The sequence below is a fragment of the Mesocricetus auratus genome, unplaced genomic scaffold, assembly GCF_017639785.1.
Source record: "Mesocricetus auratus isolate SY011 unplaced genomic scaffold, BCM_Maur_2.0 Super-Scaffold_100020, whole genome shotgun sequence".
In the NCBI taxonomy this organism is placed as follows: Eukaryota; Metazoa; Chordata; class Mammalia; order Rodentia; family Cricetidae; genus Mesocricetus; species Mesocricetus auratus.
In genome coordinates this window covers 36,474,869-36,498,960 of record NW_024429201.1, presented here as the reverse complement: position 1 = coordinate 36,498,960, position 24,092 = coordinate 36,474,869, and the positions used below count along the sequence as shown (strand labels likewise).

The 24,092-nt window shown below is 42.6% G+C and overlaps 1 protein-coding gene across 1 annotated transcript in view; it reads right to left on the bottom strand.

Moving 5' to 3' along the window:
- Adgrv1 (adhesion G protein-coupled receptor V1) overlaps window positions 1–24,092 on the bottom strand; it is a 518,174-nt gene that overhangs the window by 56,040 nt on the left and 438,042 nt on the right. Inside the window, exon 86 of the mRNA XM_040729011.1 lies at window positions 5,061–5,182. Coding sequence (XP_040584945.1) covers window positions 5,061–5,182 — 122 coding nt within the window. The remainder of the gene's footprint in view (window positions 1–5,060; window positions 5,183–24,092) is intronic.

Here is a 24,092-nt window from a genome sequence, read left to right as displayed (position 1 = left end):
ACTGCTAAGGAATAAGTTCTTTTCTCACTAGAGCTGGAATGCTGTAGAGAAGTAAGTTGGGTGGTAGGTACCATGATCAATGAACTGAGAAAGCCCAGCCAGGAATGTGAAGGGAGGGTGTCAGTTTTATCTGACACACAAGTAAGGAAATACTGCTTATGTCTAGCAGCCCTGGAGCCCCTATTCTGACATGAAATGAAACACAGTGGATCACTGGAAGGTAACAGGACCAGATACGACCATGCTCACATCTTTTCTGTTGGCTACTGAAATAAGGAATGACATTCTTAGGCTCCAAAATTAAAAAGACATTTTCTATATTTATTCTCAATATTTTCTCACAATACCCAGTGTATTAAAAAAAAGCCCACACATAAAAAAGCCCAAGAAATAAAACTAATGAGTAGAGACCAGTAAGAATTTGAATGAGATTTCAGTTATTGGGGAAATTTCTGTTTTTTTTTTCAGTTCATGAAGGATTGAGTATTAGATGTAATAATAGACATAGTTAGAATGACGATTTTATTCTAAATTTCTTTTGTATTTATATTTATAATGCTTTAAAAATCATAAATGTATATGCATATACTCCAAAATTCTTAAATATATTAGTAGTGTGATAATCTAACTTAGATCCAGTAATCAATGCATTTCTGATAGTATTTTAAATGATAAAGGTTCCTTATTCAAAATGTATCAAACAATATATACAAAAACTATATAGTAAAGAAATACCTTACTTATTCATTGTTCTCACAGCATCATAATCATGTGGATTTTAAAAGATAAGGCAGACACCCCAAGGAAAATATACAAAGCAAGCACAAATATACAACATAAGTTTGTAGTCACAAAAACCCAACAAAAAATTAAACACAAATCAGTAAGTCTTCATGGAACATAACTGGCAGATGCTACTATTCTACAGGCGTAATGTGTGGCTGTGCTTAGGTTGGAGACCCAAGGCAGTTTATAAATTAGAGTAATTCAAACAAGTCTGGAGGAATTTCCATTTCCAAACGCTCCCTTATGGTTTTGACTCTGAAGACTGATTTGCTGAGTACCTGGTATTAGGAATATGCCAGGTGCTGGGCACCAAAGAGTAATGTCACATAGAGGAAATCAAGCTCATTAAATGTGAATTTGAAATATCTTAGTTTTCACTTATTAATAGCTTGTAATAAGGACATCATAGAAGATATAAAAATTTTTCTGTCTTCCACTGAAATCTAACATTATACATAGCACAGTTGTTGCAGAGCTCAACCCCTAAGTATGAAGTTCAGTGTATTGCATAGGCTACCACTAAAGCCTTCTACTTTGTGTTGACGTAATGCAGGGTTTCTCAACCTTCCTAACACTGTGACCCTTCAGTACAGTTCCTCATGTTGTGGTGACCCCCAGCCATAAAATTATTTTTGTTGTTATTTCCTAACTATAATTTGGCTACTGTTATGACTTGTAATGTAAACACTTTGGGGGATAGAGGTTTGCCAAATGGGTCTTGACCCACGGGTTGAGAACGGCTGGTCGGATGACTTCTGATTGACCCCATTACAAGTGTGCGCCCCCTGATTTCCGCTCTTGACCAAGTATGCAATACAGCTTCAGATACCTTCTGCCCACAGGCTGCTTCCCGCTTTCTACGCTGTGTCACCTCAGGCTTTGAACTGACTCCCTTCCGCACACAGCCTTGCTGCTCCGCTTACCAGCAGAGGCTGTCAGACACAAATCCTGTCTCTCAGCTGCAGCAGCCCCTCATGTCTACCACTGCCATGAGGAGATGGCATTCTCCAGTTGGCAGACATGTCTCCTCACCTCCTCAGAGACGCTGTGTGCCTCGGCTCTCCTTGCCTCAGCCTGACCTTACGCAGAGCCTGCTTCTACAGTCCTCAGTTTCTCTCTTGTTGGTTTTATTTTTTTCACAAGGCTTAGAAATTTCCTCTCTGAAACAGCCCCTCATCCTAAACTATAACTCCCCCGTTTTTTCCCTGCCTTCTCCATTCAAACTGTGGTCCCTAAATCATTGATTCGGCATCAATTAAAAACCTGTCAGAACCGAAGATTTTTCAGAGTCTCCCAAGATATTGTAAGAGCGGCTCCAGTAGTGAGGACTGATGATCTGCTTATTGGCATGTCTAGAGTGGATCTATCAGCAGATATATTAGTAGTCCCATAGCAGATGTACCTTGAATGCGCAGAAAGGAGCCACCCCTTGAAGTCACATTGCTCCTATGTTGTCTTCCTGTTGACTTTGTCACAGCCAAGGAGTAGGTACTGCATCTCGTTGAAGCTCTCCTTTCTACAGTGACTCCAAACTCCTAGTCTGGATGCTCTCTGTGCTTTCTGATCCTTAGCAACCCCTCTCTCACTAGCATTTCCGCTACCTGGTCACAAGACTGTTGCTGTAATTAACGGTATCTCCAAAGTCTCACCAGGTCCACTGTATGGTCTCTAAAACCATCATCTTCATATGATGCAAGATGTCCACATCTACTTACCACTCAAGTCAGAAATTTCTCAAGGGTGTTCCTCTCCTGCACTCTATATCCTCATACTTAATCACTAAACAAATCTCAACATCTCTCAAGCCTGTCACTGGCCCCTCACCTCAGGAATACTGTCAGAATGCCCATAGTTCAGAGGACAACAGCCTGCCTGCTCACAGAGGCTCTTTTCAGTATTCCATTCTAAACATTTCTAGACACTCTCTGAAAGGGTAAGCACACACATATCAGCATGTCATCCCCATTGAGAGGGAGATAAAGATTAAAATTAACAAGAAAATCCATGAAGATAAAATAATCTAAACACCTAAGTCTGAAGGCTTCTATTGGATGAGGCTGCTGGCAACCATCCCGAGACCATGGGGAGCTGGTACCGAAGCCAAGATCCACGTTCTCCTCTTTCTCCTTTCTCCCTCCTGTCAACCCGTCTCCTAATCTAGACAATGCTAACCACTTTCTCCTTTTACAGCCTTGGCGGACACTGTTTTCCCCACCTGAAATAGCCCGTTTACAGTCACACTCTCTTCATTTGTCTAAAAAGTATGGACTCAGGAAGGAGCAATAGGGCACATGACAGGGTATGTGAGGTCACACACACTCTATCTCACAAGTGGCTCCTTCTTGGGACTTAGACGCCGCCTCCATGCACGCACTGCTCTTTCACAAGTCAGAAATTTGGGGTTTTAACGTTTCTCAATTTTAAGGGTCTGCAGCAAGCATTTAAAAATCAGAATCACTCCTGAGCAGTATTGTGCAGCCACAAGATGAAATGCACGTGCAGGTGTCATCTAACAGTTTTCTCTGAGATCACAACATTCCATCCTGCAAGGGAGCTCCATAAACAGGAAGCTAAACCCCTAAAAGGCAGATTCAAGAAGTCCCTCGGACTGACCAGATTCACCTGGCCCTTCCCTGACAGAGAAAACGAAGTGCCCCTGCGAAGAAGCCTCCAGAACACAAGCTGAGCTGCCAAGGAGGACTCTGAGTCCAGACCAGCTACCTGGAAGAGGCAGAAAGCAGCCGGGGTGCTGAAGAGGTTTAGAGGACTGAAGCATCCAGAAAGGACACTCTGCATGCTGCTGGGCTGTCTGCAGGCTGCAGTGTGCTCCAGGCTCTCAGCTTTGTGGGCTGTCACCAATGCTGGGATGGGTCTTGGTGTTGCAGCTGTCTTTGAGTCGTTTCTGCTCCTGTAAGTAACCCCTCACCCAGTATCCCCTCCTTAGGGAACCCCAGTAAGTCATTGGCTCACTGAGTTAGACTTCGGTTGTGTTTGTCCTTTGGTCTGTTGTAGGCTGCCTATCTGGGGTGAGTAGATGAGTATGTTTTGTCTCCCCAGGAAAAGTTTTGCCACACAACAGCAGGCTGTCAATGTAGACTTTGCTCTTATTTCTGCTAGAATGCGGGTACCCAGAGGTGGCCAGGCAGGGCCTCTGACCTAATAGCTCACCTCTGCACATCAATTGCATGCTGGCACAGGCTCTCACAATACTCTCCTTAAATGTCAACCACCATAGCATACCTTGTGCTGATTGTTTACAGTTTTCAGTCATCACTTCTGCAGGGGTATGGCTGTCTTCTCTAGGTTTTGGCAGTGTAAGTACTCCATCATCCTAAACCAATGTGACCATGTCCCATCTTATTCCACACGTGTAGGTTACTGTATGGTTCTCCTTTCCTAACCAGACAGTGTACTTTGATTAAATGCCATCACACAGGCTATATTCTGATTAAAGAATCGGTCTCCCCTCCTCTTCCTTTCTTCCACTTTAAGACTAGGTCTTTGCCCAAGGATCTCGTGTGTGCTGGGTAAAGCTCTCCAACTGACTCATATTTCAGCTGTGTGCTATGACTCTAGTTGTGTGGATAGACCCATGTACACCTGTTCAACAAGATGGTGTATAAAATAATGACTACGTAAAAGTACTTTAGGTGATTTCATTACAAGATTGAGGGACTTTTTTACTTTGAACAATAAGAAAAATGTGTTCATCTGTTCCAGGTGATAATTTCAAGATGAACCATTTCCCCACTTAACAAAAGCACTGAAAAGCACTGATAGCTTTTAGTCATACTACCCAAACATATTTGTAAAATTAATTGAAACTTGCCATTACTGGACTAAAGAAAGGGCCAAGTCATTTTTAGTCACTGAAATATTCTTACTTCTAAACATTAGGGCTTAAGGGAAAATTGTTTAAACATCCATTTCACGGCTCAGTTGACCTAATGTCTAGACACAGCTATGGCCCATATATGTGCATCAGTCCTACGTGGTTGCTATCTGATTATAATCATGCATTAAGAACATATTTTTGCAGTTACTTAATATTGCTGAAACGAAACAAACATTTTCCTTTTCATGCGTATGTGATGGGTAAGTTGAAATTCCAGACATATTTCTAATGTTAGCTATTTAGCCCCTACCACATTTTTGTAAAACATTTTTGTCATTGTGCACACAGACTCACCTGCATGCAGACTCTTAGTTTTTGAACATTGACACCTGGGTTTTGCATTCATTAAGTGGGTGTTGCCTTGTTAGGCCTGGCTTACCTGCAGGCTATTGAAAATGACAAAGAGAACCAACATCCAGAAGTGTCTGTAGGCCATGTGCAGTCCTCCCCAAAGCCACGTCATAGAGATCAGGGCAAAGAGACATAAAATCAGAGGAATTTCTGGAAAACAAAGAAACATGGAGGTTCAGAATGCCGCATGAGCACATGTGATCACACGTGTGATCACACATGAACACAAAATGACTTTGGACTTCTTCTGTGGTAGGTGGTTTATATCCTAATACCCATGCGGAGGACAGCCTGGGAAATCCTTCTGCATGGGGAAGAGAAGGCACAGTGCTAAGTTGCACACTTCCTAGTTTTCGAATGGGTCTTCTTGTCACTTGGGGAAGGGGAAGGTAGAGATTTGTCCCTGCCTAGGCTGCCACCTGCTGGACTGTGTGGGAAGTGGCACAGAGAGTACAAAGGTCCCTAGATTTCCTTAAGAGTGAGGGGTGGCCCTGAGCTTCCCAGGGAGCACACTCTAATGTGGCATTTAGATCGTAAGCTTTAAATCTTTTGTGTGTGATTCCCTGAAACAATAACAAAATGTACTGTGGCGGTTAAAAGAGGCGATGAAGGGACTGACTCATCATTACCCACAGAGAGCCTGGGTTCGGCCACCGTGCTCTCCTGCAGCTATTCTATAGTAAGTATCCAGCGCAGTCTGTTCATTGTGCCCATGGAGCACAAAAATGTATTTTATTGTTTGTTTTTCTGTGTGTGTGTGTGTGTGTGTGTGTGTGTGTGTGTGTGTGTGTGTGTGTGTGTTTGGCAGAGAGAGAGAGAGAGAGAGAGAGAGAGAGAGAGAGAGAGAGAGAGAGAGAGAGAGAGAGAGAGAGAATGGGTGTGTGTTTTACCTGCATGCATGTCTATGCACCACTTGCTGGCAGTGCCTGTTGAAGCCAGAAGAGGGTGTCAGACACTGTAGAGCTGGGGTTACAGGCAGTGGTGAGCCACTGTGTGGGTGCTGGGAATTGATGGGTCCTCTGGAAGAGCAGGAATGCTCTAAACAACTGGGCCATCTCTCCAGCTCCTCTAACAGTTTTCAAGATGGATTGACTCTGGTTTATGTGATGCTATTGTCGTCTCCATTGTGTCCTTTGACTTGGGGCGTGGGAGATTATTTGAATTCCCCAATGTCTTCATAGAAGAGATTTATATAATAATATAACAGTGTATGCACAACTTAAGAAATGAATGAGATCATAAAGCAGCTATAAGTAAATATATTTTCTGGGTACAATAATGAAAGGCATTAGGACAACTACACCACAGGCATTCTCAGGACAGTTCTGGTCATCCACCGGCAACAATAAAGTCCTCACACACTTTGGGGATTTCAATAGTTAAATATGATTTTAGCAATTTTAAATCTTCATGCTGTTCTGAAACAATCCCAAAATAACAGAGGAGTTGTAAGGACACTGTGGTGACAAGGTTTTGTGGGCTTAAAAAGTTGTCTGGGAGTTTCCAATCTCATCTTCTTCAATCTCTAAATACTATGATTTGTATTTTCTACAGAGACATTTTTTCTATATAGAAATAGTTTCAAAAATCAGGAAGGCAGTGTGTGAACATGTGTGTTTTTATGTATGCATATATGTATGTACATATGTATATATGTATGCACGCATTGTTTTGTGTGTATGCCTGAGTAAGGGCACATGCATGCCACAGCATGTGTGTAAGCCAGAGGACAACTTTCAGGAGTTGATTTTCTTCTTCTACAGAGGGTTCTGGGGACCAAACTCAAGCCATCAAGCTTGCATGGTAAGCACTTTTGAACATGGAGCCATCTCACAAACACTAATCAGTTACTCCAACTATTTCTTTTGTGCAGCAGATGGCATAGTTGACATCTCTGCAATCCCTTTACCCAAAATGATTGAGACCTTGCACTTGACATGTTTATTGGTTATGGATAGTTTTTCTTGTAGAGTACTGTGATGGTTAGCTTTATATTTCAACTTGACTCAATTTAGTAAAGAGATTCTCAGTAGAAGATTATTCATATTGGGTTGGCCTGTGCATAAGTCTATAGAGATTTTTCTTGATTACTAGTGTTAGTTGATGTGAGGAAGACCCAGCCCACTCTTGATGGTGCTATTCCCAAGGCAAGGGGCCTGGACTGTACCAGACAGTGATTCTCAACCCTCCTGATGATGTAACTCTTTTTAATACAGTTCCTCATGTTGTGGTGACCCCAAACATAAAATTATTTCCATTGCTACACCACAACTATAATTTTGCTACTGTTATGAATCATAATGAAAATATCTGTGTTTTCTGATGGTCTTAGGTGACCCCTGTGAAAGGGTTGCAGGCCACAGGAACATTTGCTCTTAGCAGCATTATTTATAATAGCCAGAATCTGAAAGCAACCTAGATGCCCCTCAACCAAAGAATGGGGAAGAAAATGTGGTACATTTATACAATGGAGTATTACTCAACAGTAAACAAAACAATGGCATCTTGAAATTTGCAGGCAAATGGATGGAACTAGAAAAAAAACCATCCTGAGTCAGGTAACCCAGACCCAGAAAGACAAACACAGTGTGTATTTACTCATAAGTGGATATTAGACATAAAGAAAAGGATAACCGGGCTACAATTCACAACCCCTGAGAAGCTAGGAAACAAGGACGACCCTAAGAGAGACATGCATGGATGCCCCTGGGAAGGGGAAATGGATAATATCTCCTAAGTAAATTGGGAGCAAGGGGGAGAGGAATGTATGGGAGGGAGGAGGAGAACATGAAGGAAGGGAGGAAGTAGAGGGGAGGGAGGAGAAGAGCATGAGGGAATGGGATGGTTGAGTTGAGGGAAGGAGAGATGGAGAGAAAGGAAAGAGACATCTTGATAGAGGGAGCCATTGTGGGTTTAGGAAGAAGTCTGGTGCTTGGGAAACACCCAGGAATCCACAAGGATGACCCCAGCTAAGACTCCTAGAAATAGTGGTCTTAAGGTGCCTGAACTGGCCTTCCCCTATAATCAGAGTGATGACTCCCTAATAGTCATCATAGAACCTCCATCCAGTAACTGATGGAAGCAGACGCAGAGGTCCACACCTAAGCACTGGGCCAAGCTCCTGGAGTCCAGCTAAAGAGAGGGAGGAAGGATTATATGAACAAAGGGATCAAGATCATGATGGGGAAACCCACAGAGACTGCTGACCCATGCTAGTAGGAGCTCACTGAGTCTGGACTGACAGCTGGGGAACCTGCATTAGGACTGAACTAAGCCTTCTAAATATGGATGACAGTTGTGTGACTTGGGCAGTCTGTGGGGCCACTGGCAGTGGGATCAGGATCTATCCCTAGTGCATGCATTGAACTTCTGGAGTCCATTCCCTATGGAGAGAGACCTTGCTTACCCTCAATACAGTGGGGTGGGGGGACTTGATCCTGCCTCAACTTTATATGCCAGACTTTTGGGTAATTTCAGATTATTTCATGATTCAATGATATTGTTTCTTCTGGTTCTCAGGTGATACATTGCCAGATGTGTGTCTGCAAATGCACATAGTATGTACATTCGTATGATAATGCTGAGACCTCTGCCTTATCACTGAAGGAAAACACAAAGTGGCTTCCCTGGGGCACATCAACATCGTCAGCATCACTATTCTCACACTTTGGGGCACCATTAAATACTATTTGAACCCCAGAAATGCAATCCTTGAGCAGTCGACCTGGAAGCCAATTGATAGCTTTTAGGTAGCTAATGAACAGGTAGGGTACACAGTGTGGACGCACTGGACAAAGGAGTGATCATGTCTCAGCCTGCATTATGGCATGCAATTAGTTGTGCTATTAAAGATGATGCACAATTTAAAACCTGTGAATGGCTCATTTCCAGATTTAGTTTTAGTACAGTGAAATGAAACTGTGGAAAGTCAGATATTGGCAGGGCTAACAACTGTAAGTGCTTGTGCCACTCTACGTAAAGAAGTTTCTCAGTTCATGCCAATACTTTTACTTGCCACATCACAAACATTAGTTCTGGTTTTCTCCCTTTCCATATTTTATGACTGTGTTCTCTCTCTGTCAATGAGCAGTCCATTTCCCCATATTTTCAATAATCTTAACTGTTCTATGCACTGCCCTGGTTAGATTATAGCTCCTGATGCTGTTGTCCTTACCCAGGTTCCAGACTCATTCTGGATTCTATACTGCACTCTATGGGCTCACTCGGCTGACCCCAGCAGTGACTGGGCTCTGGTAGACAATGTTTGGGTACCTTTTGGTGCATGCAAACCTTGCTCTAAATCAACTAGTGGATTTGTGATGGAATTGTTGAGGAAGACAAAGGAAAAGAAAAAAAAGATGGAAGCAGAGACCCACAGCCAAACATTATCTGGAGAGAGACAGGTTGAAGATCTCAATCAGGTTCCCCCCTTCTAGCTCAGGGAAACCCCTAGAGTAGAGGGGTGGAGGGACTGTGGGAGCCAGAGGTGTTGAGGACACCATGAGAGCATAGCCTTGGACAGGTCAACTAAACAGAGCTCACAGGAGCTCGCAGATGCTGAAGCAGCAATTATAGAGCCTGCATAGCCTGACCTAGGAATTCTGCATAAATTTCATGGCTGCTGGCTCATGTGGGGGGCAAGGAAGGGGGCTCCTGAGAGCAGGAGTAAGGTTTCTCTGATTCTTTTGACTGATCTTAGGACTCTTTTCCTTCTACTGGGTTACTTTGGCCAGCTTTGATGTAAGAGTTTTTGCTTAGTCTTATTGTATCTTGTGCCATGTTGAGTTAATGTCCCTAGGAAGCCTGATCATTTCTGGGGGGGAAGGGGGATGTATTTTATGAGAGAAGAATAATTCTCTCTCTTTAAATGAAAATTTAAAAAATGTTGTATATTCAAATACGAAGCTGTTTAGGAAGAACTCACTAGAGAAATGATTTTTTCAATTGTGTTTAACCAGTTAAATTAATTGATCACTAAAACAATCACCAAATTCTTTGTGAATGATATTTTACAGCATTAAAATCAATTCTACTTGTGGATAGACCCATGTCTATTGCCATGCACAAAACTTAAGTCCAATGGATCAAAGACCTTAACATAAATCAAGCCACACTGAACCTCTTAAAAGAGAAAGTGTGTGGTACCCTTGAACGAATTGGTACAGGAGACAGCTTCCTGAACATAACACCAGTAGCACAGACAGTGAGGTCAATAATTAATAAATGGGACCTCCTGAAACTGAGAAGCTTCTGTAAGGCAAAGGACACAGTCAACAAGACAAAAAGGCAGTCCACAGAATGGGAAAAGATATTCACTAACCCCACATCTGACAGAGGGCTAATCTCCATAATTTACAAAGAACTCAAGAGGCAAGTCTCCAAAACACCAAAGGATCCAAATAAAAATTGGGGGAGTGAACTAAGTAGATAATTCTCAATAGGGCAGTCTAAAATGGCTGAGAGGCACTTGAGAAAGTGCTCAACATCCCTAGCCATCAGGGAAATGCAAATCAAAACAACTCCAAGATACCATCTTACTCCTGTCAGAATGGCTGAAATCAAAAACACCAAAGACAGTTTATGCTGGAGAGGATGTGGATAAAGAGGAACACTCCTCCACTGCTGGTGGGAGTGCCAACTTGTACAGCCACTATGGAAATCAGTATGGAGATTCCTCAGGGAAATGGGAATCAATCTACCACAAGACCCAGCAATTCCACTCTTAGACATATACCCAAAAGATGCACATTCATACAACAAGAACATCTGTTCCACTATGTTCATAGCAGCATTAGTTCTAATAGCCAGAACCTGGAAGCAGCCTGGATGCCCCTCAACTGAAGAGTGGATAGAGAAAATGTGGTACATTTACACAATGGAGTACTATTCAGCAGAAAAAAAAACAATGGAATCCTGAAATTTGGAGGCAAATGGATGGTATTAGAAGAATCCATCCTGAGTGAGGTAACCTAGTCACAAAAAGACAAACATAGTATGTACTCTCTCATATATGGATTTTAGACATAGACCAGGGAAGTGCCAGCATACAATCCCACTGCCAGAGAGTCTGGGAAACAGAACCTTCAACCAATGACTGATGGAAGCAGAGGCAGACACCCACAGCTAAACACTGAGCTGAACTCAAGGAACCCAGTGACAGAGAGGGAGGACTGATGACCAAAGGGGTTAAGACTGGGCTGATTTAACCCCCAGAAACAGCTAACCTGAACAAGGGTTAGCTCTTGAATCCTAGAGTGATGGCTCGGAATCCAGCATGGGACTGATCAAGACCCCCTGAATGTGGGTATCAGTGAGCAGGCCTAGGCAATCTATGGAGTCTTGGGTAGTAGATCAGTATTTACCCCGGGTATAAAAATGGACTTTGGACTCCCATCCAACAATGTGAGATGCACTCTCATCCTGGACTCTTGGGGGAGGGTCTAGGCCCTGCTCTGGATGAAATAACACTATGGACACCCCCATGGAGGGCTTCAACCTCCCTGGGGAAAGAAGGAGGTATTGGGGGGCTGGTGGGAGGGCGTGGGAGGAGGGGAGGGAAAGGGAGAGGGACCTGGGATTGACATGTGAGGCAACCTTGTTTCTAATTTAAATCTAAATTTAAAAATTCTACTTTTAAAACTTAAAAAACTAAAACAAGAAAAAGAGAAGTGGCAACAGGTAGAAAAAATCAGATTTGTTTATTTAGCTATTTTAAAAGAAAGAGGCCTTACCGAGGGTTATGCTGGTATTTTGCTCAGATGCACTCTTATAAATCATCTGAGTTATTATAACTTTTGGGGAAAATAAGATAATATAAAATGGGTTCATGTAGATGGAAAAGTTTTCCCATTAATAACTAGCAGCTAAACAAGAGAGACTATATTCTGATTTAAATTTTAATCCAAGTTCTTTTATTTTCTCATTGAAATCCTACTAAAAGAGTCAGAAGGCTCCGATGAGCCTAAGAAGCTACTTAATTGTCCAAGATTAATCATCAACTCTGCAAATGGCATCTAAGCTTCTACTGGAGAAGCACAAATTTCTATCTGTGGCTCTGCATGGAGCATGAAAGGCCCTGCACAATTTGATATGCACAACTAGGACCCATGGTTCCAGAGCTCGGTCGACACATTCTTCTAAGTGCCTAGAGCTAAGCAAGCAGTGTGTGCTGGGGGCACTTAGTGAGCATGCCGGGGCTGCCGCCTGGAGACACCCACAGCCTACTTCCTTCTGTAAGAGTGTGGTAGCTTGGCACTCTGGAGCAGAAAGTCTGCAAGGAAGAAAGCCTGTCATAAATAACTCTGCACTTAGCAGCAGACCCCTCGCTGGCTTTGCAGCCAAGCAGCAGTAATTAAACAGGGCTTCAGATGGAAGAAACATCCAGAGGCACATCTGGGCTTCATGAGCTTTAAGCCTATAAAACGGGAGGAGGGAGCACTGCTTTAAAAAGGAAAAATTGCAAGTCTGTAATTGGGTTACCGCATCGCAGAGGGCGCCCATCCAAGGGAGAGAGAGGCTCTGAAAGCCAAGCTTCAGCGGCTTTATCGTAAGTCTCCCTCTGAAGAGACACCTTTCACATCCCCTGGAGCCTCAGTATAAAAAGAATGGAGCACGGGGATGGAAGCAGAGAAGCATGTTCTTGAATGGCTACCATGCTACCACGAATTTAATTTGGCAAGCTGGGCACTAATGTTCCCTTTGATGGAAATAAATTTAGTTTCACAATTACTAAGCTGGGTTTTTGTATGTAATACATTTTGTGGTGTATTTTGTATATAATAAATTACTGGTAACTTATCTCTTGCCTTTATGTCAATGTTTGTCAAAGAAAACATAATTGGTAATGTTAGAGGCAACTGATATTTAAAGATGGCTTTGCAAACATATAACAAAAATAATTTCAAAGTTCTCCATAAAAAGAGAGACTTTAAAAACAGCATTCATCTGAGGAACAAGGAGATCTATATAAACAACAACGCCACGCACAGTGTACAAAGAATGTCCACAGACTAACAGCCAGCAGCAAAACCTCCAGACACTCAAATTCCAAAGTGCACAAAGGGCCGAGAAGGATGTTTCTCTAAAAAACTATATAAACAGCCCATAAATATGTAAAAAGATACTCAACATAACTAGCCATGGAGGAAAAAAAAACAAAACTAGAACAGACTATAGTTCACACTCATTAGGAGAGCTGTTACTAAGAAATGGAAAAATAGTAGGGAGGAAGATGGGAGAAATTGGAGCCCTGAGCACCGCTGATGGGGATGCCATGTGTAGCTGCTGTGGAAAATGTTCAGGGGTTCCTTAGAAGTTAAACAGACAGTTACCATAGGACCCAACAGTCCCAAAGGAGTGAGGGTAGGGGATGAGAAGCTTGCTTGTATACCAGAGTCCATAGCAGCGTCAGTAATAATAGCCAAACCGAAACAGCCAAATGTCCACCAACAGTAAAGAAAACGTAGTACTTAGATGTTTTGTTTACGATTTTAGGTTTTCTTTCCCCACCACAGGACTCATTTAAATTAGAAAAACAGGTAAATTTTAAAAAAGATGTATCAAAAGATCTGTTTCTGAAGCATGGTTCTCATTCTGAAATTAATAGATATTTGGATACAAGGATGCTTCTGTGGTCTGGACTCTTTGTTGAGAATACATTTTGCCCTGAGCCTTCTCACTGCTCTGTATTAGCACTGATTCCACAACACACAAGCACTCACCAGTGCTCTCAAACAGGCCTAGAAGCATGTAGGCCTGCAAAAAAGTGTAAGGCATTCATGTCCCAGCACTGGTGGGCCAACATTGGGTCACTATGTGGAATGGGTTAAAAATGACACTTATAGGGCTGGAAAGATGGTTCAGCTGTTAAAGGCTGGGCTCACAATCAAAAATAAAACTTATGGGCAAGTTTTGGAAATTGTTCACAGAAACAACCTCTACCACATTTGGTCAGCTTAATCTTTAACCTAAACATGGTTCCAATTTTAGAATTCGTTCTCATTTCAATACTTCTGCAACAAAATCCTAAATACTCTGGAGAAGCTCCATCACATTCAAACTGCAATAAAAGTGTTTGGTCCAACCCATTTAAAAATAGACCTCTTCTAACAAAATAATGCCCACGGGTCAACAATGGCACAGATGTTACTGAGGTAACCAACTATTTAAGGCCTGCTTCACAGAATGAGATCCTCTCCTGGCACTGTAAATCTTGCCAACAACTCATGCTTCAGGACCTCAGAGACCAATAGATAAACCTAACTACTATTATTCTATTAAACGGATATTGTATCAAACTGATCTCTAAATTCCCATCTCTATACACATAGATTAGTGCAGTTTGATGTCATAGTGAACTTTCTGTGTGCAGTGGATACTGATTAATGAAGAAACTCAGACTGCTCTAAGTGCAAAGAGTGAATATTTGTGGAATACTCAGCTACAGATGGGACATACATATCATCTAGTCCCAAGGCCCAGGGTCCATAATGGAAGGAGGAAGCTGAAATATTCTAAGAGCCTGAGGTTGGGGTGCAATGGAGCAACAGTGTCCTCTGGACACGGCAGGACCACTGCACACATGAACTCACAGCAGCTGTGGCTGACTACACAAGATGTGTACAATATTAAGCTAGTCAACTTTTCAGTATGTGTGTCTGTGTGCACGAATGTATGTGTGTGTGAATGTGTGTGAGTCTGTGTGAGAATGTGTGTGTGAGAATGTGTATGTATGAATGTGTGAATATGTATGTGTGAATATGAGTGTGAGAATGTGTGTTTGTGAATATGTGTGTGTGAATGTGTGTTTGTCTGAGAGTCTGGGAAACAGGGAGAACCCTAAGAGAGATGTGCATGGTACCCCAGAGAAGGGGATCTCCTGAGTGGACTGGGAGCATGCGGGGAGAGGAGAGGAAGCTGTGGAAAAGTGAGGGGGAGAAAAGAGGGGAAGAGGAGGACATGGGGGAGCAGGAAGTTTGAGTAGGGGGAAGAATAGAGGAGGGAAGGATGAGAGATACCATAATAGAGGGAGCCATTATAGGTGTGAGGAGAGATCTGGCACTAGTGAGATTTCCAGAAATCTACAAGGATGACACCAACTGACCATCTAAGCAATGTGGAGAAGCTACCTTAAACACCCTTCCATGATAACGAGGTTGATGACTACGTTGTATGCCATCCTAGAGCCTTCATCCAGTGGCTGAAGGAAGCAGAGGCAGACACCCACAGCTAAGCACTGAACTGAACTCCTCAGTTGCAGAGAGGGAGGAATGATGAGCAAAGGGGTCATGACCAGGCCGGAGAAACCCACAGAAACAGCTGACCTGAACAAGGGGGAGCTCATGGACCCCAGACTGATGGCTGAGAGGCCAGCATGGGACTGATCCAGGCCCCCTGAGTTTAGGTGTCAGTGAGGAGGCTTTGGCAATCTTTGGGGCCTTGGGTACTAGATCAGTATTTATCCCTGGCATACAAATGGACTTTGGGAGCCTATTCTACATGGAGAGATGCACTCTCAGCCTGGACACATGGGAAAGGACCTAGGCCCTGCCCTGGATGATATGACAGACTTTGGATATCCTTATGAAGGGCCTCACCCTCCCTGGAGAGTGGAGTGGGCATTGAGTGGGGGCCTGAGGGGTTGATGGGAGATGAGGAAGGAGGGATTGACATGTGAAGCAAGCTTGTTTCTAATTTAAATAAAAAAGGAAAAATATTATTTCTTTTAAAATATTTGGAATAATCTTTCAGTAGCTTCTTCTCTCCACCCTCTCCATCCTTCTGACTTTATTCTTTAAATTTTATAGGATATATAAGCACCAAATTATTATATAAGTTACATGACTGTAAATTTTATATTTTAACTTGACTGGGTAGAGAGACCTCAGCAGCTGATTAAACTTTCTAGGTGTGTCTTCGAAGATGCTTTAGAGAAAGTGAGCACTTGAATTGCGGGTAAAGCAGAATGACTTCCTCAGTGTGAGTAGACGTCACCCAACCCACAAGGCTGTACCTTCCCTCTGCCTGACTGCATGGGCTGGAGCTTAGTCTTCCTTTGTCCTCAGAGCCCCTGGCCCTCAGGCCACCACACCTGGACCAGAATTCTCAACCTTTATTCTTAGGTCCTTGACCACAGCCATCCTGGGCCTCCCATTGCTGGTGTCAGATTTTGAAACTTCTCAGTCTTGGTAATAAAAGGGAGTCAGTACTTTACATTGTATCTCTTTTCTTGAAGATGTCTCTCTGTCTGTCTGCTTACCTTTCAGTCATCTATTGGTCACACATCGAACTATGATCTGTCATCTATTTATCTCCATAACATCTATTTACTTATCTATCATTTATCTACTTAACTACTGTAGTAGTTTGAATGTAATTGGCCTCCATAGGCTCTTAGGGAGTGTTACCATTAGGAGGTGTGGCTTTGTTGGAGTGGGTGTGGCCTTGTTGGAGGGGGTATGTCACTGTGGGGGTGAGCTTTGAGTCTCATATATGCTCAAGCCACTCCCAGGTCTCAGACCACTTCCTGTTGCCTGTGGATCAAGACATAGCCAGGGCCATGTCTGCCTACATGCCACCATGTCCTGCCATGATGATAATGGGCTAAAACCTCTGAAACTATAAATCCCTAAATTAAACATTTCTTTTTATAAGAGTTGCTGTGGTCATGATGTCTCTTCACAGAAATAGAACCCCTAACTAAGACACCTACCTGGCTACCTACCTATGTACTTACCTACCTTTTGTATATCTGTCTACGGATATATATACTGACTGTTGGTTCTTTTTCTAAGGACAACCTTGTGATATCCTCTGCTGCACATGAAAATGCTCTCAAGTGCTTAGTTCTGCACCTTGCTTACAAAGGTGGGGGCTCAAACTTAGTTAAATTAGTATGCCAAAGCCAAGTTGTAGTTGAAGTCTTTGTAGGATTAGCTATGATACAGTTAAAAGTAGAACTGATAGATGAATTTACCTGGTTAGTATTTATTACACACACATACACACATGCACACACACACAAAGAGAAGGACAGAGAGAGTGTGGGGACAGGGAGGAGGAGGGAGGGGGATGAGGGGCTTTAAGGCTTTGTGTAGACAAAGCCACTTGTTTATGATACCCCCGATGACAGATTCCTGTGATTGTTTTAAAAATAAAATTATATTTATTTATTTATTTATTTTGGGGAGATATGGGTACATGTTCTTAGGCCCATGTGGAGATCAGAGGATAGCCTAGAGTCTAAACTCGGTCTTCAGGCTTAGCATCAAGCACCCTTACATTTTAGGCCATCCTGCCAGCCCAGTTACTTACATTTTAAAGGAAGTGGAGAAGGGCAGAGAGAAAGGGGGTGACAGGCATTGACCACTTCCCCAACTCAGTCCATTTTATTGAAGATCTCCATTATCATATGGAATTCCAAGACCATTGAAGGAGTAAGATCTGCCATAGATTCCTGGACTTTAGAACTCTAACGACCACAAATCACAGAAAGTAATGCTTGTGAACTGAACTTTTTTTTTTTTTTTTTTGAGATCGAGTTTCTCTGTGTAGTGCTGGCTGTCCTGGAACTCAATCTGTAAACCAGGCTGGCCTACGACTCATAGAAGTTTGCCTGTCTCTGCCTCCCAAGTGCCGTGATAAAAGGTGAACGAACTGCACATTCTTGAGAGGAAAGTTTCATAAATCCTAGCTTGTTTTCTCCCCTTCTGTCTCCTCTATGCTGCTACGCCCCAGTCCTTCATCTCATTCCACTCCCCTTAACATACGCTGATAATGGGACCTGCTAGTCCACAAACTTTTAAACAGAATCGAGGGAGGTCGCAGCATAGCTTAGGCGAAGGAAGCCTGAGTGGTCATATGTGAAGTGTAGGCCTACGCCTAGCGTCTTCAGACAGAGAGAGCTGTTGGTTGTGGCTGTGTGAAGGGCGGCCGGGAAGGAGCTGGGCAGGTGACATCCTGGCCCAGAGGACGGGAGCCAATACCAGCTATTTACTAGTATACTGGGTAGGCTTGAAGGAGTGCGAGTCCATTTCCTGACCGCCAAGGCTTTGCTCACTGCTGACCTGGGGCTCGCTAGGATGTTAAAGCAAAGCCCGGTGTCACTCTTGCTTTGAGTGTGATTTATAAGGACTGGAAAAATGGTGAAAGCCTAGAATTATGGTCTTGCCTTGCAAAAGCTATATATAATTTTCAATTTGCAGACTGTAATTTTGAATCTAAGAAGAATAACCAACTTATATGAGACATACCCACACCGACCTTGTAAAAACTGTTATTAGAGTAATTATATTTGAACCATGTACTTCCAAGTTGCCAGATAATACTGTGCTGTGTAGAGATGGAGTTTTCAGTTATGTATGTGATTGTCAAGGAAAGCAAAACATTCTGTTTTCTTCTTCTGAAGTATGCAAAGGGAAATTATCATTTAGGTTCTCAGCTGAAATAGTAATTTTCTATGAATGTTTTGCCAAATGAAAGTGACAAAAGTTTTTAGACATCAGCATTCTAAAACAAACAGTGAGCCAGCTGAGTAACCATTGAAGACTGACTTATCCTATTGCTGTAACATCACCATTTATCAGAGTTAGAAGAGTTTGAAAGTGTTGAATTCTAGTTTAGCCTTGTTCTGTAACATGACCATTTACTCAGTGATAAAGAGCCTTGAAACAGTCTAGCCAGGCAGCAACTTCTCACACACAGCAGTCAGAACATCCGAAATGTATAACATGCCTGTTTTCTGATAGAACCTCAGTCTGGATAAATATCAATTTACCTCAAAACTAACTTTATACCTTAGCCATCTTACTAGAAAACACAGTTTTAAATTTTATTTATTTTTTAATTTCCACTGCATTATCACAGGGATCTGCCTGCCTCTACCTGAGTGTTGGAATCAAAGGAGGGAACTATCACAACCACACCTTGTTTCTTTGCAGTGTGACTGATTATACTTCTCCTCCCATTTGGTATTAGATTACAGGGGAGTTGTCTCTCCTTAGAAATAAGGCTGTATTGCTCAAAAGGTTTGGGCGTGTTATTTTCTGGTGTTAAACAACTGTGCCTGCAAATGCAGAAAATGAACAGCACACCCACACACAGAGCTGTCCTCAGATGTACAGCTGACCACAGAGCCATCTGTGTTGTGTCAAGGCTTGCCATTGCCCAATCGCATGGTGTACAGAGGCAGCACGGGGATTCTTATGTACATTCTTACCAGCAGTCTCAGAGAATAAAAGGAGAAACAATACAATCCCAAATTGAATCCCCTGGATAGGATTTAATGGGAAGGAAGCCATTAGAGCAAAACAAAATCATACATTGCGGGGCATGGAGGTGCCATCTTTAATCCCAGCACCAGGGAGACAGAGCAGGGAGACCTCTTGCGTTTCCAGCCATCCTCATCTATGCAGGGTGGTCCAGGACGGCCAGCCTACAGAGTGAGACCCTATTTCGAAAACACAAAAACAAAAACCTGGAGAGGGAGGGATGCTTCAGTGGTTAAGAACAGTGGCAGCTCCAGAGGATCCAGGTTTGATTCCCAGCGCCCATGATAGCTAACAACTGTCTGTAAATCTAGTCTGAGCAGACCCAGCACCCATGATAGCTAACAACTGTCTGTCATTCTAGTCTGAGCAGACCCAAGGCCCTAATCTGGCTTTTGCAAGCACCAGGTATGCACACAGTGCAAAGATAAACATTCAGGCAAAATTCTTACACATAAAAAACATAAAGCCAACCAACTTACACAAACATAAACAAAAACCCGTAACATTTGTTTTGATAATGTTTATCTATTAGTGAGTAGATAATTTGAACACAGTGACCTGTATCCGAAGATGGATCATTTAACTTTTCTTTCTCTGTATGTCAATGCCACATGTAACCTTTTTAATTTTTTTATTTTAATTCTACATCATTTCCCCCATTCTCTTGAATTTTCCTATGAAATTCAAATTATGGCTAGACTGGTCAACAGGTATGAAAGATAGACGCTATTGTTTGGTGTGTGTGTGCGTGTGCATGTGTGCATATGCGTGTGCATACATGCGCATGCACACACAGGTACTTGGCTTTAGTAGAGTTAGGAAGGCATTTATGAAGAAGGAAGTTTATCTTCAGTCTTGACCCTGAAGGCAGGCAAATGTGTAAATATTGAGGTTAAAGGACTAAGAACGCATAGAGAAAGGGGAAAGGGCAAATTTATAAATCCCAGGAGATTATTCCCTTTGGTTACAGTCACAAGTTTACAGAATGAGCAAATGTGGAATGAGTTTTCACCAAATATATCATCCTCTGACAAAAAGAGGTATCCCATGAAAGACAGCCTAATCTTGTAGGACAGCAAACAGGATGATGGGGAGGAAGCAGGAGCAGAGTCACGATGTTAGGAACCACGTGGCCCTCTAAGTGGGTGAGTGCAAAGGCCCAGGGCAAGGCAGGAGAGTGGGGATGGGGCCCGGTGGGTGCAGAGGGAGAGCTGCAGTGGTACCCCAAATCAGGAAGTGAAGGTGGACAGTGGGAACTCATCCCAAAGCTTCTGATTCAGTAAGTCTACAGACTCATGAGACCAGAATTCCTTCCTGAAGCCTGAGACGCTCCAGTTCTGATAGCCAGTGAAATGAGTGGCTCTGACTACAGCGTGAAAGAAATCACACATGTGTCTTGGACATGAAAACAAAAAGACAGAAAAGAATGAGGAGGGTAAACAACATTGAGCTCAAAGGAACTGAGCAAGGCAGATGAAGATGGTTGAGACTTTCTCATACATCTTGAGGGTACGTTATCAGAGGGAAACAGAAGCGCATATATTCTAACAGCATATGGAAATTGTGTGTGTGCCTAAGTAGAAACAGAGCAGGGATAGAGCTTTCAGATTTCAGAATTACTAGCTACCGTCATATGGAAAGCAGAGAGGCACTCCCTGGAGAACATATACACTCTAGAGTTCCTTCACAAGGAAGAACCATTAGCAGGGAGTAAGTAGGAAAGCGAATTTATCACCAACACAAGGGAGACGGCTTTTCTGAAGAGGGGTGGCTGGAGGGGTGGCTGTGGGTCCTGACTGAAGCCGGAAAGATTAAGGATAAGCAGATGAGGGAGAAGCTGCTGGGTTTGCTGTGCTAAGGCATGGGTGATGAGTGAGTCACGTTTATGGCATTGCAGTCAACAGAAGGCGATGAGAGCCAACTGCTGCAGGAACTTGCTGGTGAAGGAAAGGGGAGAGGCAGGGCGGGAACTTGATAAGGCAGCGACGTTATGAGTAAGCTCTTCTAGGTAGTGTGGAGCTGTGCACGTCCTTACATTGTGGGTAAGGCCCAGAGGACTGGGATTTGAACTGTAAGACAGCTGTGGAAAATTCAGCAACAACTAGTTCCAAGAGAAGGAAAAACAGACGGAAGACAGAGATGGGAGGATGGGGAAACCCAGAAGCAGCTACTTGGTAAGAAGGGAGGGGCAGCGTAAGTAGGCAACTACAAACGATGGTGAGCAGATGAAGACAGGAAAACTGAGGACGCTGGTTTTCACTCTTATAGAGACAGAAGGCAGCAAATGCAACACTTAAGGGAAGCTGCTACTGGTTCAAAGATTACTGGGGAAACAATTAAAGATAGTCCAAAGATTTCAGGGAAGCTGATTCTGCCCAGTTAACGTTGCTTAGAAAAAAATTAGTATCCATTACAGACTACCACTAATTGGCTGACAATTACTTTCTGCATTACTTTATCTTTTATTGTTTTTATTTAATCACTTTATTCTTTATTTGGACTCTGCATTACTTTCTGTTATTAAACAATTATGACCGCAAATGCAGAAAACGAACATCATCCCCCACATATACCACTTTTCTTTAATCCTAGATCTGTTCTTAAATATTTCAATAGTCAATCAATTTAAAGACTACCCACACAATCCACCATTTCAAGGCCTAATTCTATAAAGAGCAATGTAAATACTGAATCATGAGTAGGAAGGATTTGAAATAGTAAGAATGGCAATAAAAAGTACATGGAAAAAGTTACAGTAGGATCTGCAACTAAGAACCTGGCAGAGCTGTAATTAACAGACTACACTGGGGAAGCCAGCGGAGGTGCTCACCACCGTGTCAGAATACAAACTCTCCAAGAGAAAACAGGCTCAAAAATCTGGTATTTCTACTGTCTAGCTGAGTTTTATATATATTCGTTGGCAACAGTGTAAATTCTAATTCTGGAGAGACATATTTTAAAAATGAGGAACTGTCTTTTCCTTAGCCAGGAATTAAATGGAAGAGTGCCGTCATCCATTCAAAACTGCTTCCAGATCAAAGCAATAAACAGGAATAATTGTTTTATAGACTTTTCAGAGGATTAGAAAGCAATGACTCATTGGCAACTTTTGAAAGATAACTGAAGAGGAGTAAATCCTTCTAAAAAGTAGAGTATGCCACCAGGAAAATTGAATCTTAAATTTTTTATTGAATTGGAGATGAGCAAGGAGGAAATACACTGAAACTCAGTAAGTGCATGATGAACAATGGGGAATGTTTTATTGCTTCTCTGGTCAAACATGATGTAGCATGATGAGGATACACCATGTTAGTAAGAGGTGGCATCACAGTAAGAATCATCTTTAGCCACAAAAGTACTTGATAGTCACAGATACTGGTTTTAATTGTGTACCACATAGTCTATATCTTCCATTAACCCTCCATCAAAGCCCCCTAAAAGTGGAAAGCAAGGTATAAATCAGTCCGAGGACTGGTGAACTGGTTCAGCAGGTACAAGTGCTTACGCTCTCACTTGACATCTGTTTGATACCCAGATCTTATAAGATGAGAAGAGAGAAAAAATTCCCAAGGGTTGTTCTCCCACCTCCACAAACACTCTATGGTCTACGTACATGTATAATACCCCTGCCCCACTAAAAAAATAGATACAGTTACACTCTCTATCCTCTCTGAAACCAACATAAGTAAACTCAGAAAGCAATAATGAGCTTAGTGGTATTAAATCCAGATGTATTAGAAACTATGCTGCATGCAGGTAGCAGTAAGGCTGTAAGAATGACTCAAGTGTGAGAGGCTCCTTGAGAAAGGAGCGGGGTTTTCCTTTAAAGTTCCAGGATTGCCACCATTAGATTATTTTAATGGCAAGGCCAATCTGCATGTTGGAATGCTTCAGCACAGAAAAGAGACAAATAAGAATCAAGAACACCAGTCTCCACACAGTGGCAAGAGTCCTCACTATGAGATGGTGTCACGGGTGGAATGTGTCTTCTAGCCCTCAAGTTCACATGTAGCAAGCCTAACTCCCAAGATGGTGGTAACCTAGAGCTGGGTCTCCAGGAAGGAACTATCATGTGATCAGTGGAGCGCCCACAATGGGGCTATTGACTTAGAAGGAGAGATACCGGAGGAATTTCTCTTTCTCTTCTGTGAGTGCACAGTAAGACCACAGTAGAAGGATGATCCTAGGCATCCAAATCAGCTGGCACCTTCATCGTGGACTTTCTGGCCCCTGTGACTGTGAGAATAAATGCCTCTTCTTTTCATTTAAAGGCCATGATATCCCGCATGGGAGCCAGAGCTGCCCAATCCTCCAGGCATAATCACAGGGAAAGAAAGGGAAGGTTATCTGACACGTATGCTAAAGGAAGCATCTCCTGGTGTTATGCCAATTACATACTGAATGATACTAAACTAATAAAAAACATAACAAATTTCAAGCTCTTGGTATAGTCTAGAAAGTTTATTACACACTAAGATGCTGGCATTTCATCAATCAAGAAATCCCATAAAATACACGTGTAGCATAGCAGCTGGATCAACTAGAATACTGAGAAAAACTGGATATTTTGGAGGGAGAGGTTTTGGTTAGAAATAAAAAAATGAAGTCGCAGAAAGTATAATTTTCCAGCCACGATCCCTTCACTCTCTCTCAGGGGAAAATAATCTAATAGCTATCTTTATTGACATCTTTTAAAATTAAGGTTTACAGATTGGGATTATCAGTGGCAGTTTTGATAACAAAACGCTAAGGGGTCAGTGTAGGTGGTGGCAGCCATCGTGGCTCAGCAGAGC